This window comes from Mixophyes fleayi, chromosome 2 (assembly GCF_038048845.1).
Source record: "Mixophyes fleayi isolate aMixFle1 chromosome 2, aMixFle1.hap1, whole genome shotgun sequence".
In the NCBI taxonomy this organism is placed as follows: Eukaryota; Metazoa; Chordata; class Amphibia; order Anura; family Limnodynastidae; genus Mixophyes; species Mixophyes fleayi.
Window position 1 is genome coordinate 247,352,233 of NC_134403.1, and position 14,593 is coordinate 247,366,825.

Sequence of the window (14,593 nt, forward strand, 5' to 3'; positions counted from 1 at the left end):
TCTCCCTCCCCCCTCTCTCTCTCCCTCCCCCCTCTCTCTCTCTCTCTCTCTCTCTCCTCTCTCTCTCCTCCCTCCCCCCTTCTCTCTCTCTCCCTCCCCCCCTCTCTCTCTCTCATCCCTCCCCCCTCTCTCATCTCTCTCTCTCTCTCTCTCTCTCTCCCTCCCTCTCTCTCTCTCTCCCTCCCCCCTCCCTCTCTCTCTCTCTCCCCTCCCCCCTCTCTCTCTCTCTCTCTCTCTCTCTCTCCCTCCCTCCCCCCTCTCTCTCTCTCTCTCTCTCTCTCTCTCCCTCCCCCCTCTTTCTCTCTCTCTCTCCTCTCTCTCTCTCTCTCCTCTCCCCCCTCTCCTCTCATCTCTCTCCCTCCCCCTCTCTCTCTTCTCTCTCTCTCTCTCTCTCTCATCCACAAGCTTCATAACCCTCATATGCCACCCATACAAGCAAGAGTTTTAACCCTGTCGTGCATTCAGATGACATTCGGGGCAAGCTAATTATTACTGTTGATATACTTTTCACAAGTTTGCGTAAATCTTTTGCTGATATTGTACAAGTGGGAAATGCTGAAATGACAAAGCATCTGCTTTGTGTACTCTACCCCTGAAATTTTAACATTTTCTGCAAATCACAGTTATAGTTTGCTTTTTTGTTTTGTTTTAATGTTTATTTAGCTCAATACTACTACATGGTTTGATATGGGTCTCTTTGCTTTGTTTAATTGTTCCTGCAGACAGATAATATACTGGAGGATCAGGATCTGATAGACATAGGAATCACAGACATGCAGCACCGTCGCCGGCTTCTTCAGGCCTCCCATTTCTTACCAAAGGTAAATTGCAGGTATATTTTTGGCAGAGGTTTTTTTGTAGTTTTGAAAAAGCAAGTAAGGGTTCATATTTTGTTTGGGATTTGACAATTGTAAAATATTTGGTCCAGTTTAAATCATTGGTAATATTTACTTTAATAGTCTTCCATTGCTTTGTGGGACACTACACATAGCTTATGATGATAATCAGTGCATTGGAACGGGAGAAGGACATTGAGGATAAGTGCCAAGTTGACTTTGCAATCACTGCCTTCTTTCCTTAAGCCATTCTTACTATTATATAGAATATGAATAGACAGTCTGTTACTTTTCAATTACAAATCCCAGCGGGTTTGGTCACCACTGCTTGGAATTGCATATTGGCATCTCAACAACAGCTGCACAGCAGTACATGATCTGCAAAATATAAAAATAGTTGGGCCATTTAAATGTTCAGTTTTGTAGAAATTAGCTTTATTTAGTATATTTTTTTAACTTTTACTTTTTCTCTTTCTAGCTATTCCCGCTTTCATGGGATCTGTCTGTAACCTCGTGGCTTCGTGCTCTCTCCCTCCAGCAGTATGCTTCCAGCTTTCTAAGCAGTGGTTATACCTCTATGGAAACACTTCGCAATTTGTGGGAACTTGAGATTGTCAATGTAGGTTGACATTACCAACAAAATAATCATTTTTGAAGCCTTTTTGCTGTTGGAATCTGTGGAATATTTTTAATTATTTCCATTTACATCTGTTTACTTCCTGTTTTATTTTAGGATTTCAACAACCCTAAGCAGCATGGTGGGACAGTGGTTAATATTGCTTTCTCACAGGGCTGGGTCATGTGTTCATTTCTGACCAGTGCGCTATCTGTGTGTAGTTTGTATGTGCTCACCATTTACATTTATTCCCACAGTTCAAAAACATACTTGGAGGTTGATTGGCTTCTGACAAAATTGACCCCAATCTGTGTGTATGGTAGGGAATTTAGATTGCAAGATTAACAGGGAGTGAATGTGAATGACTACATATTCTATGCACACCTCTTCATAATATGGTTGGTGATATATAAATAAGCAATAATAAACATTTATTCTGCTTAACAGGTATTGAAAGTGAATCTATTGGGCCACCGGAAAAGAATCTTGGCATCACTGTCAGAGAGACCATGTGAAGATCCTCCTCAGAAACCACCTCGATTCTCACAGCTACGGGTGAGAAATATTTTGTCCTTCTACATATCACCAATCAACAAAATGTCTGTTATAAAAGTCTAACCTTCTCATACATAGTGAGAATGGGAGTCATTGTGTTTATTTACTCGCTGCAGAGGACCAGAGCCACTAAACCAGAAATTAATAATGTCTATCTGGATTAACATTGCCTGACCACATTCTCCTAATTAATGAAACATCTATAATTATAACACACAAGTTTTGGAATTTGAAAGGCATATGGTAATATGAATGTTCAGTGTTGCCTCTTTTTTTTTTATCACAGTAAGGTTCAGCTGTGTATAAAAATGTTTTTCTTCATTGCCATTGACCTGCCATTTAATTTATATTCCTACAGTGTCATGATGTTCTCCCCCGACCAATGCCACCTACTCCATTAGGAGAGCAGGATGCTGTATTGGATTCAGGAAGAAGTAGAATAGAAGTAACAGAAAGCAGAGACTGTCACAAAGTGCTAGCATCGGCGAACGAGGTTGTTGCTTTTTGCTAACAATGCTAAATATTTTCTTGTTTTAATGTAACGTTTCTGGAGCAGTGTTAAAGATAAAAATATCTTAATGTGTTTGGAGCGGAATCACCTTTTCAGCCTCTTTGTTCTTTGATCCACAGTTCTTATGCAAGGAGACACCTGGAATTACATCACTTGTGGAGCAAACCTATCGGAATGCAATGATTTCTCATGCTACTAATTCTATCAGATCCAGCATAACATTGATCAAGTAGTCCTTAGATGGATCTAATAGTGTTAGTATGCAGTGGAATCCATCAGACCATCCTCTCAGTATAGGGTCTTATTAACTTGTTAATTTAATTATTTTAGTTACTTTTCTTTTTCTAATAATAATATGTGTTTTTTAAAATAAAGCATCAACAACACTTAACCTTTTCCCAACATGCAAAACTTGCAAAGCTTACATTACACACTAATGCTGTATGTAATGCTTATGCATGAATTTGACCTATTCTAATAAAATATAGTTAATGTGTTACACACAATAAAGGTGATCTCATATTTTCCGGCCGCTCAATACCTGTGTTCCAGTCAGCAATTATACTTATTCTTTACACAACCAACTGACTGCATTTTGGGGTAAATATCAGGAAAAGGGTACATTTTGTGAAATTAGCTGTGGTAAAAACTTTGTCTTCCCTCATGCACCATTATAGCCTACTTATATTGCACCCATACTATATAATATATCTATTTCCAAATGCCATAAAAAAGTGTTTGTTTTTTTCTTTTTTCGATAGACTAGAAATGAGAAGCTATTTTTAGTTCAATGAAAACGTGATAATTGTTTTGGTCATCACGAGGCCTTAGTGTTGGTGCATGTTGCTTTAGTGTGAAAGAATTGAAGCACCCATGCTTTTCTGTTCAAATACATGCATGTATTCAAAAATAAAGTAGTTGATATAAAGGTTGTCAATATTTTCATTGGAGATAGTTATTGAAGACCTCTTAAATGTCATGTCTTGGAGCATTGCTTTTGATTAATATTACTGCTTTTATCTTAGCCACTTTTTTCATATTGAAATTTGATGTTCTTACTTGTCATGCAGGAGGAATCTAAACTAACCTTGAGACCCCCAAGCCTAGCTACATCCTATGCCCCCCTTCAAAACTGGCAGCATCAACCTGAAAAGCTAATATTTGAGTCCTGTGGCTATGAAGCCAGTGTGAGTATTATCTAGGAAATAGGAGATTTCTAAATTAAAAAAATATTCCTGCATTTTTATTTTTGTTTTTTAAAGTTACTTAACCTTTCAGTTTAATCTAATTTGCTACACTTGCTAATGTAATGAATTTCTCCCTCCCCTTGCTTGTTGGGCCAGTATTTGGGATCCATGCAAATCAAAGATCTACGGGGGACAGAGTCCACCCAGGATGCCTGTGCCAAAATGAGGGTGAGATTTTGTGAATATGAAAATGGTGCATGATTTTAAGAAGGCATATTTTCTTATAAACTTTACTATACATTACTGAATGTAACATATCTATCTACAGAAGTCCACAGAGCAGATGAAAAAAATTCCAAGAATTACACTTTCCATCAGCTACAAAGGCGTGAAGTTCATTGATGCATCCAATCAGGTTTAAAGAAAATACATAATTAACTGATCCAACTCTGAAGGGGAAGCATAGTCAAATAGTTGTTTTTCATAATTTATTACACACTTACACAATATAAAATAAATGTTGAAATTGTTATACACCAATGAACCACAACATTAAAACCACCTACCTAATATAGTGTAGGTCCCCCTCGTGCTGCTTACAACAGCTCTGACCTGTCGAGGCATGGACTTAACAAGACCTCTGAAGGTGTCCTGTGGTATCTGGCACCCAGACGTTAGCAGCAGATCCTTTAAGTCCTGTAATTTGGGAGGTTGGGCCTCCATGGCTCGGAATTGATTTTCCTGCATGTCCCACATATGCTCGATCAAATCGAGATCTGGGGTATTTAGAGGCCAAGTCAATAATATTTAGCTAGGCTGTTGCCAGTTCACTGGTTGTCCTTCCTTGGACCCCTTTTGGTAGGTAATAACCACTGCACACCGGGAAAACCCCACAAGACCTGCAATTATAGAGATGATCTGTCCCAGTCGTCTAGCCATCATAATTTGGCCCTTGTCAAAGTAGCTCAGATTATTACGTTTGCCCATTTTTCCTGCTTCCAACACATCAACTTCAGGATCTGACTGATCACTTGCTGCCTAATATATCCCACCCCATGACAGGTGCCAACGTAATGAGATAATCAATATTATTCACCTCACTGGTTTTAATTTTGTAGTTGATTGGTATATTCTAGTACAGTTTTTCTACCTACCTTTAGTTCCAGGCTTTTCTTAATGCTCATATATAATATTAATATTCAATTCCATATCCTGAACAAGCCCATGCAGAAGTTGCTGCCACTAAAAGTATGGTACTGTGATCCCTAATTATACAACCAACCTTTTATTCTTTCACCTTCCCTTTACCTACAGATTTAACTGTAATGTACATTAATATCTACTGATTAAATTTGATTTCACACACGTTATAATGACATCTTTAAGGCTGTGTATTTTAAATGGGTCTTTAGATGGTCCCTTATAATGGTTTTGTGATATCTGCCTTTACCAGGAGCAATTAACAGTACACGTCCTTATACATAGTCATCATCAACAATAAGGCCCATGGAAAGAAAGGAAAAATGAAAAAGGCAATAGGTCATAAATTAGCAACAAGAAATCTTCTTTGAACACACCAAACTCCTATGTTACTTTCTCTTGCATCCATCGGAAATCGCTGTAACCTTGGGGCAAAGATGTGTGTAGGAGCTTGGGCACTTTAAGAAAATATTATTGAAGTCTGTGTCACCCTCTATATCACCTAGCCATGAGGATGTCTGTTTATCTTAAAGTGCTCAGAAGCAGTGTGCTTTTTTTATATGGTGCTGCTTATGGCAACATTAAGTCAATTTATTTTATTCTTTCCCTTACTGAAAGCTGCCACAACGATATCTGTGGCTGACTGCTAAGGACACTACTACTGCTCTCCGTTTTCACAGATCACAGACTACTGAAGGGGCCAGACACTATCTTTGTAGATAGATATCGTCGTCCTGTATTACTGCTGCCATAACAGCAGGCAGCCATTCTGCACCAGACCTCACTCTGTGGGTATGACTTTATTTCACTCCCATCTCCCTGCACTTGAGTTAGAGAACAGTGTTATACTGTGGTTTGCTGCTGGGAACCAGAAAGACTTGCCCAGGGAGCCAGATGGACTCTTAACTCAAGGCTTGGAAGGCTGACCCAGAATCAAAAAGAATTCTGCAGTCCCTTCCATTTGCAATTGATGTCCTCCTTGGTCCTGAGCTGCAAACAATTCTCAGTAAGGCCACAGGTGGAAGGCGTTCTTTCCTCCCTGTTATTACCCATAAATTGAATGCTCATAGGTTACGGTCCTTTAAACCTTCAGGAAGATAAAGAGGGTATTTTTTTGTAATAGACCAAACCTTCAGAGAAACAATCAGCATAATAGACACTTTGCCCACCTGGGATTTCCTATGGTGGGGGATCGTTTTCTCATCAGGGAACCGTGGTTAAATTTCCCTCAGGATTCCAGAGTGGAAGGAATAATGAATTGATGCGGCTACATCCTGAATCTGCTGAAGCCCTCTCTTAGACAGTTGTTCACCACCTGTCTTCCTGTAATGAAAACAAAAAAAGCTTTGTTAGCGGTAGTTCAGTGTTTACTTTCTTAAGGGGAGATCATCTCTTTTCCGTGAGAAAAGAAAAGTTTAATGTAAAAAAATTTTTGGGGGACAAAACCCAGACTGTACTTTCAGACTTAAACATCCATCTCGAGTTAACAGGTTCAAAGATGTATTACTTACAAATCCCTCAAAGGTAGTATCGTAATTACACTTAAATCAGGCGTCATACCTAAAATGAGTCTTACGGGCGTATTCAATTGTGAGCGTTAACGCTGCAAAACGAGCGCTCGAAAAATATTATCGTTTATACGGTAATATTGCGCGTGAAAAGCGTTAATACGGTAGTTTACTCAGGGAGCTGCGAGCTGAAATTCCGCGAGTAGATACCGTATTAACGCTAAGATTTTTCGAGCGCTCGTTTGTTAGCGTTAACGCTAACAATTGAATATGCCTCTAAGTCTTCTGATGGACGTTGTCAGAGATCTTAAAATTTATCTGTATAGGACCTCTAGCTTTTGTAAAAGAAAGGATCTTTTAGTTCTCTATGATGCACAAAAGAGGAGTTGGCTGGTGACCCAACAATTGGTAACCTCTGTAATTTGGCAGGCATATATTGGAGCACGGTTCATTGTTCCTGAAAACATGAGTGCACATTCAACCATCTCTGTGAGTGACTGTGACACAGTATGGGGTCTTGGCATAGCAGCTGCACCAGGCAGCCACTTGGTCTTCTTCTGCCCAGACATTCACAAATTGCTACGTTGAATGTTTGTGTGTCCGAATATGGTAGTTTTAGACTGACAGTTATGTGCTTAGTGCTTCAGAGTATACCCTCCTTTAGGGTCTGCTTGGGAACTCCCCATGCTTCCAGTGTCCCTCAATGGATGCAAGAGAAAGGGAGTTGAACCCTTTTCTTGAAGTCCACTGGGAGACACTGGATGGCCACCATATTTACACTTTATCCTTTGTCCTCTTAAGAACAGACATCTTAAATCAAACAATGTTCTCCTTGATGTTTTTTTTTACCTCTAGCCCTTTATTTACACCGCACTGTCCTCTTCTGGAGCTGGGCTAGTATAATAACTGACTTCTTCTCGGCTAAAGACTAGGAAGAAGCTTGGACTTCATTAAGATTTTCTTAATGTGCCCAAGCTCCTACATGCACATCTATGCCCAATGTCCCCCAACGGACATCGAGAAAAGGATTTAATTTTCAAAAAAATTGTCATCCAGGTACTTACCTTGAGTGATTATAAGAACACTTACTAAAATCCATCTTATTCTTATGAAGTATCCAGAAGCCTAAATATTAAATAGTTTTTTCTAAAGCTATTCAGAATTGTACTTATTTGTAAAATTGTTTTAGTGTAACTTGGAAAGGTAATGTGTTGATATGTTAAAATATTAATTTATTTGAAAGCAGGGGTAAAATTTGATGAAAACCCTCATGTTGTTAAATACCTTGTCTTATTTAGCTGTGGCATTGCTCCATGTATATTAACAGGTCCATTAACAATTCCATTCACATAGAACATGTGTTCTATCTGTTACAATTTGAACACAGAACTTCACATAAACGTTTTCCATTATTCTCGCAATTCTTTGAATTCTTTCAGAATGTAATTGCAGAACATGAGATCCGTAATATATCCTGTGCAGCCCAGGACCCAGAGGACTTATGCACCTTTGCCTATATAACAAAGGATCTACAAACCAGCCACCATTACTGCCATGTGTTCAGCACTGCCGATGTGGTGAGAAAAATATATTTGTACCATCACTGTTTGTACCTGAAGATATATACTAAATTATAATCTTTTTGGGTGCCAAAATGGAGTCCTTCCTCTCTTATAGATATATCTGAAAAATATCTTTAGTCGTCTTGTCACCTATGACCCTTACGTCTCCTTCTACCACTAAGTGAACCAAATTGTGGTTTGGTATTTTTTTTTTTTTTAATCCAATTCAAACACCAGAATATTTATGTACATATTGGAGTTAAACTTGCATACACACCTAGCAAAGCTTTTTAAAGATCTTTCAAGCGTGAAATATTTATCATTACCCTTTATGCTGCAGCAGATAATATTTTACTACTCCCAGGTAGCCCTGATTGTGAGAGTTATGTCATGTTTGCAGTTACCTACTGTTGCCTATTGGTCACTCATAGAGTATTAACACCACCATTAACAGAAGTGAGAGGATGACTGTACTGCCATCTGATCACTTCAAGCTCTAGGTTCAGTGAACCTTGAAGTACAACAGCACAATCTTCTATATTTTTATTTTCATTTCATCCTATCTGAGAGAGACACTGCTACCATGGGTTGTGAGAGTGGAGGTGGAGTTGGCACTTAACAGGTTAACTTGTTAAGGTATCATGCTGACAAACCCCTCCCATCTGTAACCCCCTCTAGCCTCCTTCAGTCTTAGTCAAGTTCCCAAGGGAGTTGGGCTTTCTTTTAATGTTGGGAAGATTTTTTTTCCCTTATTTTAACTTTTTTTGCAGCAGGAGCAGTATGCTCTGTTCTACTAATACAGAGCACACTGATTCAGACACTGAGAGCCAGACAGCGCTCACTAACAACATCGGAAAGTTGTTTGTTTTTTTTTGTATTTATTTCTTTTACTTCCACGTAAAACTCAGCACTGACAAGCGGCTTATAGTCGCTGTCACGCTGATACAGGACCATTATAAAAGTGCTGTCAAAAGCGGCAAGGAAAGTTGGTAATTGGAATGCTGGGAGTCGCCATATTGGAATGTACAAAGTCCCCCCTCTCAGCAAACGAGGGGGGGCACTAGTCCACCATCAAAAACGGCCACCAGGAAGCTATTTAGAAGTGACTGCTGCATATTATAGATGCAGCAGATCGACTTTTGCCAGCAAAAAATATCAGGAGCGGCAGGAACAGGCGGAGCATGACAGAGTCCTTCCCCGCAGTCTGAAGTAGTCGAACTATTCCAGGGTGTGAAAACAACTGCCCGGGAAAAATAGCAGCAGCCATTCCTCAGGGACACCGAGCTGCTGCCGGACCTCTCCTGCTCCAAAGACATCTTAGCCTGATTGGAAGGCTAAGTCCCACTCTTTCCTATATATTCTCTATAATAGATAGGGGTGTATCAAAACGAAATTGTTGTTGCAATAGCATTTTTATTGAAAAAATAGAATCCTAATTGCATAACACATAACCTTAACAGGGATACTAAATTTTGGCTCTGTCATAGACTAGTTAGTGTATCTCTGTTTGCTTGTGAATGATTGCCTGTATTTCATTCTATTACAGTTATACTGTTCCCTTAAAAAAATGTTTGGTAAGGGAAAGGCACCTTTGGCAAAATATTATACCTGTTCCAAGTGTAAAGATAAGTTACTAATTGGACTACAGGACCCAGGAGCGCTTTGTACTGACAGTAGCAGGGGCACCCTAGCTGTGCAGGCTAAGGATAGCACACTGCCACTAGTGGAAACACCAGCATAGGCAAATGCCCTGGCACAGACATTAGTAAAGCTGCTCTCTAAACTAGCGAGATTCCAGCAGTAGCGTCAGATCTCCCTTCTACCTTATTAGAAATTGACCCCCTTTCAACAGGCAGGACTACGGGGACCGCCGAGTCCATTGACTTAGGACAGGCTGGGGCTCCATCTGTCCTCACCTCACAAGACCCTCCTACAGGAGAGCCGGCTGGGTCGGCTTCCCTAGTTAGAGAACTTGATCGGTAAACCGTTTCTTGGGTGCGCCAAGACCCTTACTCAAGAATAAGCAACACCGATCCACTAACCCCTTTTGTCCCTCACTGATTCGGAGAGATCTTCAGAAGAGGAGGGAGAGCTGATAGAAGACTCTGATTCTGCACTGGTCATGGACACAGAAGCATCTTCCAGATATCAAGGTATTAACGACCTGGTGGTAGCAGTTCCTCAGGTATTAGGTATTCTGGATCTACAAGAGACTAGAACATCAGATCAAAATCTCTTTAAAAAAAGCTAGGAAAAGTGCAATCCGCTTTCCTCCATCAGTGGAACTGAAGGAAATAGCGGAAGCATCTTGGAAACAACTAGATAGGAAATTTAGTATTCCTCGAAGGTATCTGTCTCTATATCCATTACAGGAGGAGGACTTCAACCGTTGGGAACAGGTTTCAATGGTTGATTCACCAGTGGCGCCACACCACACTCCCTATGGTGGCTGTCCTGGGACAGCCACCCTGCAGGATAATACTGGCCACAACATAAAGGGATTTTTAAAGTCCATCTACACTGCGACAGGGGATTCATTTAGACCTATGTTTTTATTGGCATGGGTTGCCAAGGCTATGGAAACATGGGCTGACGAATTAGCAGTAGATCTGTAAAATTCGGAATTGCTTCCCCTTGCCCTACATCTCAAGGAGGCTTCTGGATACTTATATGAGGATGCCCTGATTGCAGCCTTCATTTCTTCATCTATTTCTGCAACCGCAGTAGCAGCCAGGAGAACCTTATACCTCAGGTCCTGGGATGCGAACATTGAATCTAAAAAGTTGTTAGAATCACTCCCTTATTCAGGAGGAGTGTTATTCAGCCCTGAATTAGACAGCATAATTTGCCAGGCCACAGGAGGCAAAAGCAGCTTCCTCCCAGTAAATGTCCCAAAACCTAGGGTACCAAGGTTTGGTTCAGTTAGACGGTCCTTTCAAGGGGGCTCCTCTGGTTGGGGCCAGACACATAGACCGAGATCTTTGGCCACTAGAGGACAATCGTATAGACGGAAGACATAGACGTAGGTCTTCCTCCTCTGCAAGACGTCCCTCTCCCAAGCTTCCATACAAACTGTCTCTATGGCTGCTTGAGGTGGTGGACGTCTGCTGCTGTTCAAAGATCAGTGGGCAGCGTTCTCGGAAGACCGTTGGATTCGGGGGATCATGACGAGAGGTTACATGATAGACCTGTCAGGTCTGGCCCCTCATCTGTTTTTCGTAACAAATTTGCCCCACGACCTTTGAAAGAAAGAGGCAATGCTTACATGTTTTGCCTCTCTTCTTTCCGCTGGAGTCTTCTTTTTCTTCCCGAAGCCGGATGGCTCATTCCGACCTGTACTAAATCTAAAACGGCTAAATGTGCACCTGCAGGTGGTCAGGTTTTAAATGGAATCCCTCAGGTCCGTCATCAATGGACTGGAACCAGATCAATTCATGGTGTCAATAGACATCAAAGACGCCTACCTTCACATACCTATCTGGAATGCTCATCAGTCCCTTCTCAGATTCACAGTGTTACCCTCTCACTACCAATTCAGATCTCTCCTATTTGGCCTCTCGACAGCACCAAGAGCCTTTACAAAAATAAAGGCAATAATGGCAGCCTGTCTTCATTCCAGAGGAGTGCAAATAATGCCCTATCTGAACTATTTTCTCATAAAAGCCTCCTCAGCTCGCCTGCTAAATCAGTACCTGGTCCTCATTATCAGGATCCTGGAATCAAATCCCATTTGATTCCGTGCCAGAAAATAACTTTTCTGGGACTAATCATGGATACCAACAAACAAAAGGTTTTCCCTCCGGAGGACAAATCTCAATCCCTGAGGAATCTAACTGCTCACGTTATGGACTGCCACAGACTTCGGTCCACTCATGCATGCTTCTGTTAGGAAAGATGGTACCGACATTCAAGACTATTCCTTATGGTCAACTTCACTCGCGCTACTTCCAATGGGACTTCTTAATGAAGTGTTCAGGATTCCATATGACAATAGGAGGGTCCTTTGCCACATGGTCCTGGATCTTAGTAACCACAGACACCAGCCTGACAAGATAGGGGGTTGTGGTACTTCATTTACGGCTCCAGGGACTCGGGGTCGCTCTGGGTTACCTCTCAATCCATCAGCACTCTGGAACTAAAGGCCATGCTAATGGCCTTACAGAGCACCCAGTCTGTCTGCAGTCTGACAAACCAGGAGCGCAGAAACAATGAGGATGGTGACTCAGATCTTGACCTGGGCCAAAATCCACGTTCCCGCTATCTCAGCAATTTTATTCCAGGAATCCAAAACTGGGAAGCAGACTATCTCAGATAGCATGTGATACTGCCGGGCGAATGGTCTCTCCATCTGGAGGTCTTCCAGTCACTGGTCCTACGATGGGGAATCCCAGATCGAGACTTAATGGAATCTCGTCACAACAGGAAAGTAGCACAGTTCTGCTCAAGAGCAAGAGACCCCTTGGCGGTGGCTATTAATGTCATGTCGATGCCATGAGACTTCAGGATGGGGTACCTTTTTCCTCCCATTCCTATGATTCCCAGTGTCCAGAGTAATCCAAGGGGGGCTCCCAGTCAATACTAGTGGCTCCCGCTTGACCACGGCGAGTTTGGTACGCAGAAATTCTGTGGCTAGCGGTAGGTCTAGGTCTGAAGACCACCTTCAGCAAGGACCATTCAAACATCAGGACTTGCCTCGGCTCAATTTAATGCCATGGCTGTTGAGGCCAACCTGTGGAGGTCCAGAGGTTTCCCTCCACAAGTAGTGAACACTCTCCTACGAGCTAAAAAACCAGTTTCGGCTCGTATTTACCACCGCATCTGGTGAACCTACATTAGATAGTGTGAGAGCCGACCATGCCACACGATTGCTTTTCGTGTTCCACATTTTCTGGCTTTTCTCCAGGATGGCCTGGATGGGGGCCTTCGTCTAGGTTCATTGAAAGTACAGATATTGGCCCGTTTGGTGTATTTTCACCTGCACTTGGCAGACATTCCGGATGTCAGGACCTTATTCATGGGTGGCCCACAGTTTTCAGGGACAAGTTCCATAGAGTTTCTGGATGTGCTTAGGGCTCTACGAATTTGTCAGGAGGACATGAAAAATTTGCCGCACGCATTTTAAGCAATCAATTGTTAGGTAGCTTACTTCTATTAAGCAGGCTTATGTCAATGCTAACCAAACTGTGCCAGATCGTTTTGTAGCCCATTCTACCCGTTCAGTGTGGACATCCTATGCTGCACGAAATGAGGCTCAGCAGACCAATTGTGCAGGGCATCCACTGGTCCTCAGTCCACATTTTTACCAAATTTTATCAAGTCAATGTACTTGCACCAACAGACGCTGCTTTTGGCAGTAGTGCTCTACATGCATGGCTGTCAGAGCGGTCCCTCCCTTAAGGGGGCTGCTTTAGCATGTCCCCATGGTAGTAGTGTCACCCAGATAGGATGAAAGAGAAAAGAGTATTTTTATACTCGCGATAAATCTGTTTCTGATTCCATCTGGGGAACACTGCGTTCCCTCTCTTCTGCTGTCTGGCCTCTGGTTGGTTGACTCCCCTTCCTTGGGGCTTTATACTTGGACTGAAGAGGATACAGGGGGTTGCAGAGGGGAGGGATTTGTCAGCATGATACATTAGCAAGTTAACCTGTTAAGTGCCAACTCCACCTCCACTCTCATAACCCATGGTAGCAGTGTCCCCCAGATGGAATCAGAAAAACTGAGTTTTCGGAAGTATAAAAATGCTCTTTATTTACTCCTGGGTAACAATTTACTCCCTAAACCAGTAGATGCTTGCTTCACGTCACCCATGTCAAATGACTATTGTTCAGGGTTAAATGCTTCTGTATCCTGTGACTTTCCATCGCTAGGACACGGTGTAAGTTAATAAACACATTTTCTTTTGTTGAGTCGTGTGACAAACATTTTATCTTTCATACATGGGGTACACTAGAAATACTGCTATAGAGGTGCAGTACAGGAGCCGCCCTTTCCTCTACAGGGAAGTAGTATGTGAGGGTTATGGGTGCTGTATTTTCTCAGGATTCTTCCCTTTTCCTTACCTGTGTCTGTTTTGCAGCTTTTACTTCCATTTTAGATTGTGCACTGCAGCTGTTTGACCTTTTCTTCCCTCTTTATCTTCTAAGTATGACGAGTGGAGTATGTCCACAGCTAAGCCTGGAGGAGGGACAGTGATAACATTTTTGCCTTTTTTTAGTTGCCAGTCCAAATTGCCTTTTGCGCAGTCAAGGCTAGGATACCCCTGCAACACCTGACAAGCCAGACTGAGCTCAACGCATGGCGAGATCAGTTCAGGGTCCATTTTCCTCTTCCTTAGAAATGATTAGGGAATCGTTTCCTTCCAGAGGTTCTTCAGCTTTGGGAAAGACCTCCTCGCCTTGAGAAGGCAAGGTGGCTGATGTTTCTCCCCTTGAGGTTTCCTCATTCCTTGATGAGGACTTCGGCACCAAACATGAAGTAGAGAATTGAATGCAAGCCACCCCATAGATGCTAAAAATTTCAGACATCTCATGAATTGGGGATTCCTGACAATTTGCTGTTTAAGAGGAAGAAGAAACACAGTTTCCTTACCTTCTTGGAGAACCTTGTAGGCGACGTGT

At 41.9% G+C, this 14,593-nt stretch overlaps 1 protein-coding gene across 7 annotated transcripts in view; it reads left to right on the forward strand.

Annotated features, from left to right (window-relative positions):
- Positions 1–14,593, forward strand: part of ANKS1A (ankyrin repeat and sterile alpha motif domain containing 1A) — a 139,942-nt gene that overhangs the window by 74,506 nt on the left and 50,843 nt on the right. For 6 of the 7 annotated variants that reach the window (XM_075195748.1, XM_075195749.1, XM_075195751.1 and 3 more), the window contains 8 exons: positions 723–821; positions 1,315–1,455; positions 1,900–2,007; positions 2,366–2,500; positions 3,589–3,705; positions 3,862–3,933; positions 4,034–4,120; positions 7,853–7,990. In XM_075195748.1, the coding sequence (XP_075051849.1) occupies positions 723–821; positions 1,315–1,455; positions 1,900–2,007; positions 2,366–2,500; positions 3,589–3,705; positions 3,862–3,933; positions 4,034–4,120; positions 7,853–7,990 (897 nt within the window). The remainder of the gene's footprint in view (positions 1–722; positions 822–1,314; positions 1,456–1,899; positions 2,008–2,365; positions 2,501–3,588; positions 3,706–3,861; positions 3,934–4,033; positions 4,121–7,852; positions 7,991–14,593) is intronic. The other variant, XM_075195753.1, reaches the window with a different exon arrangement.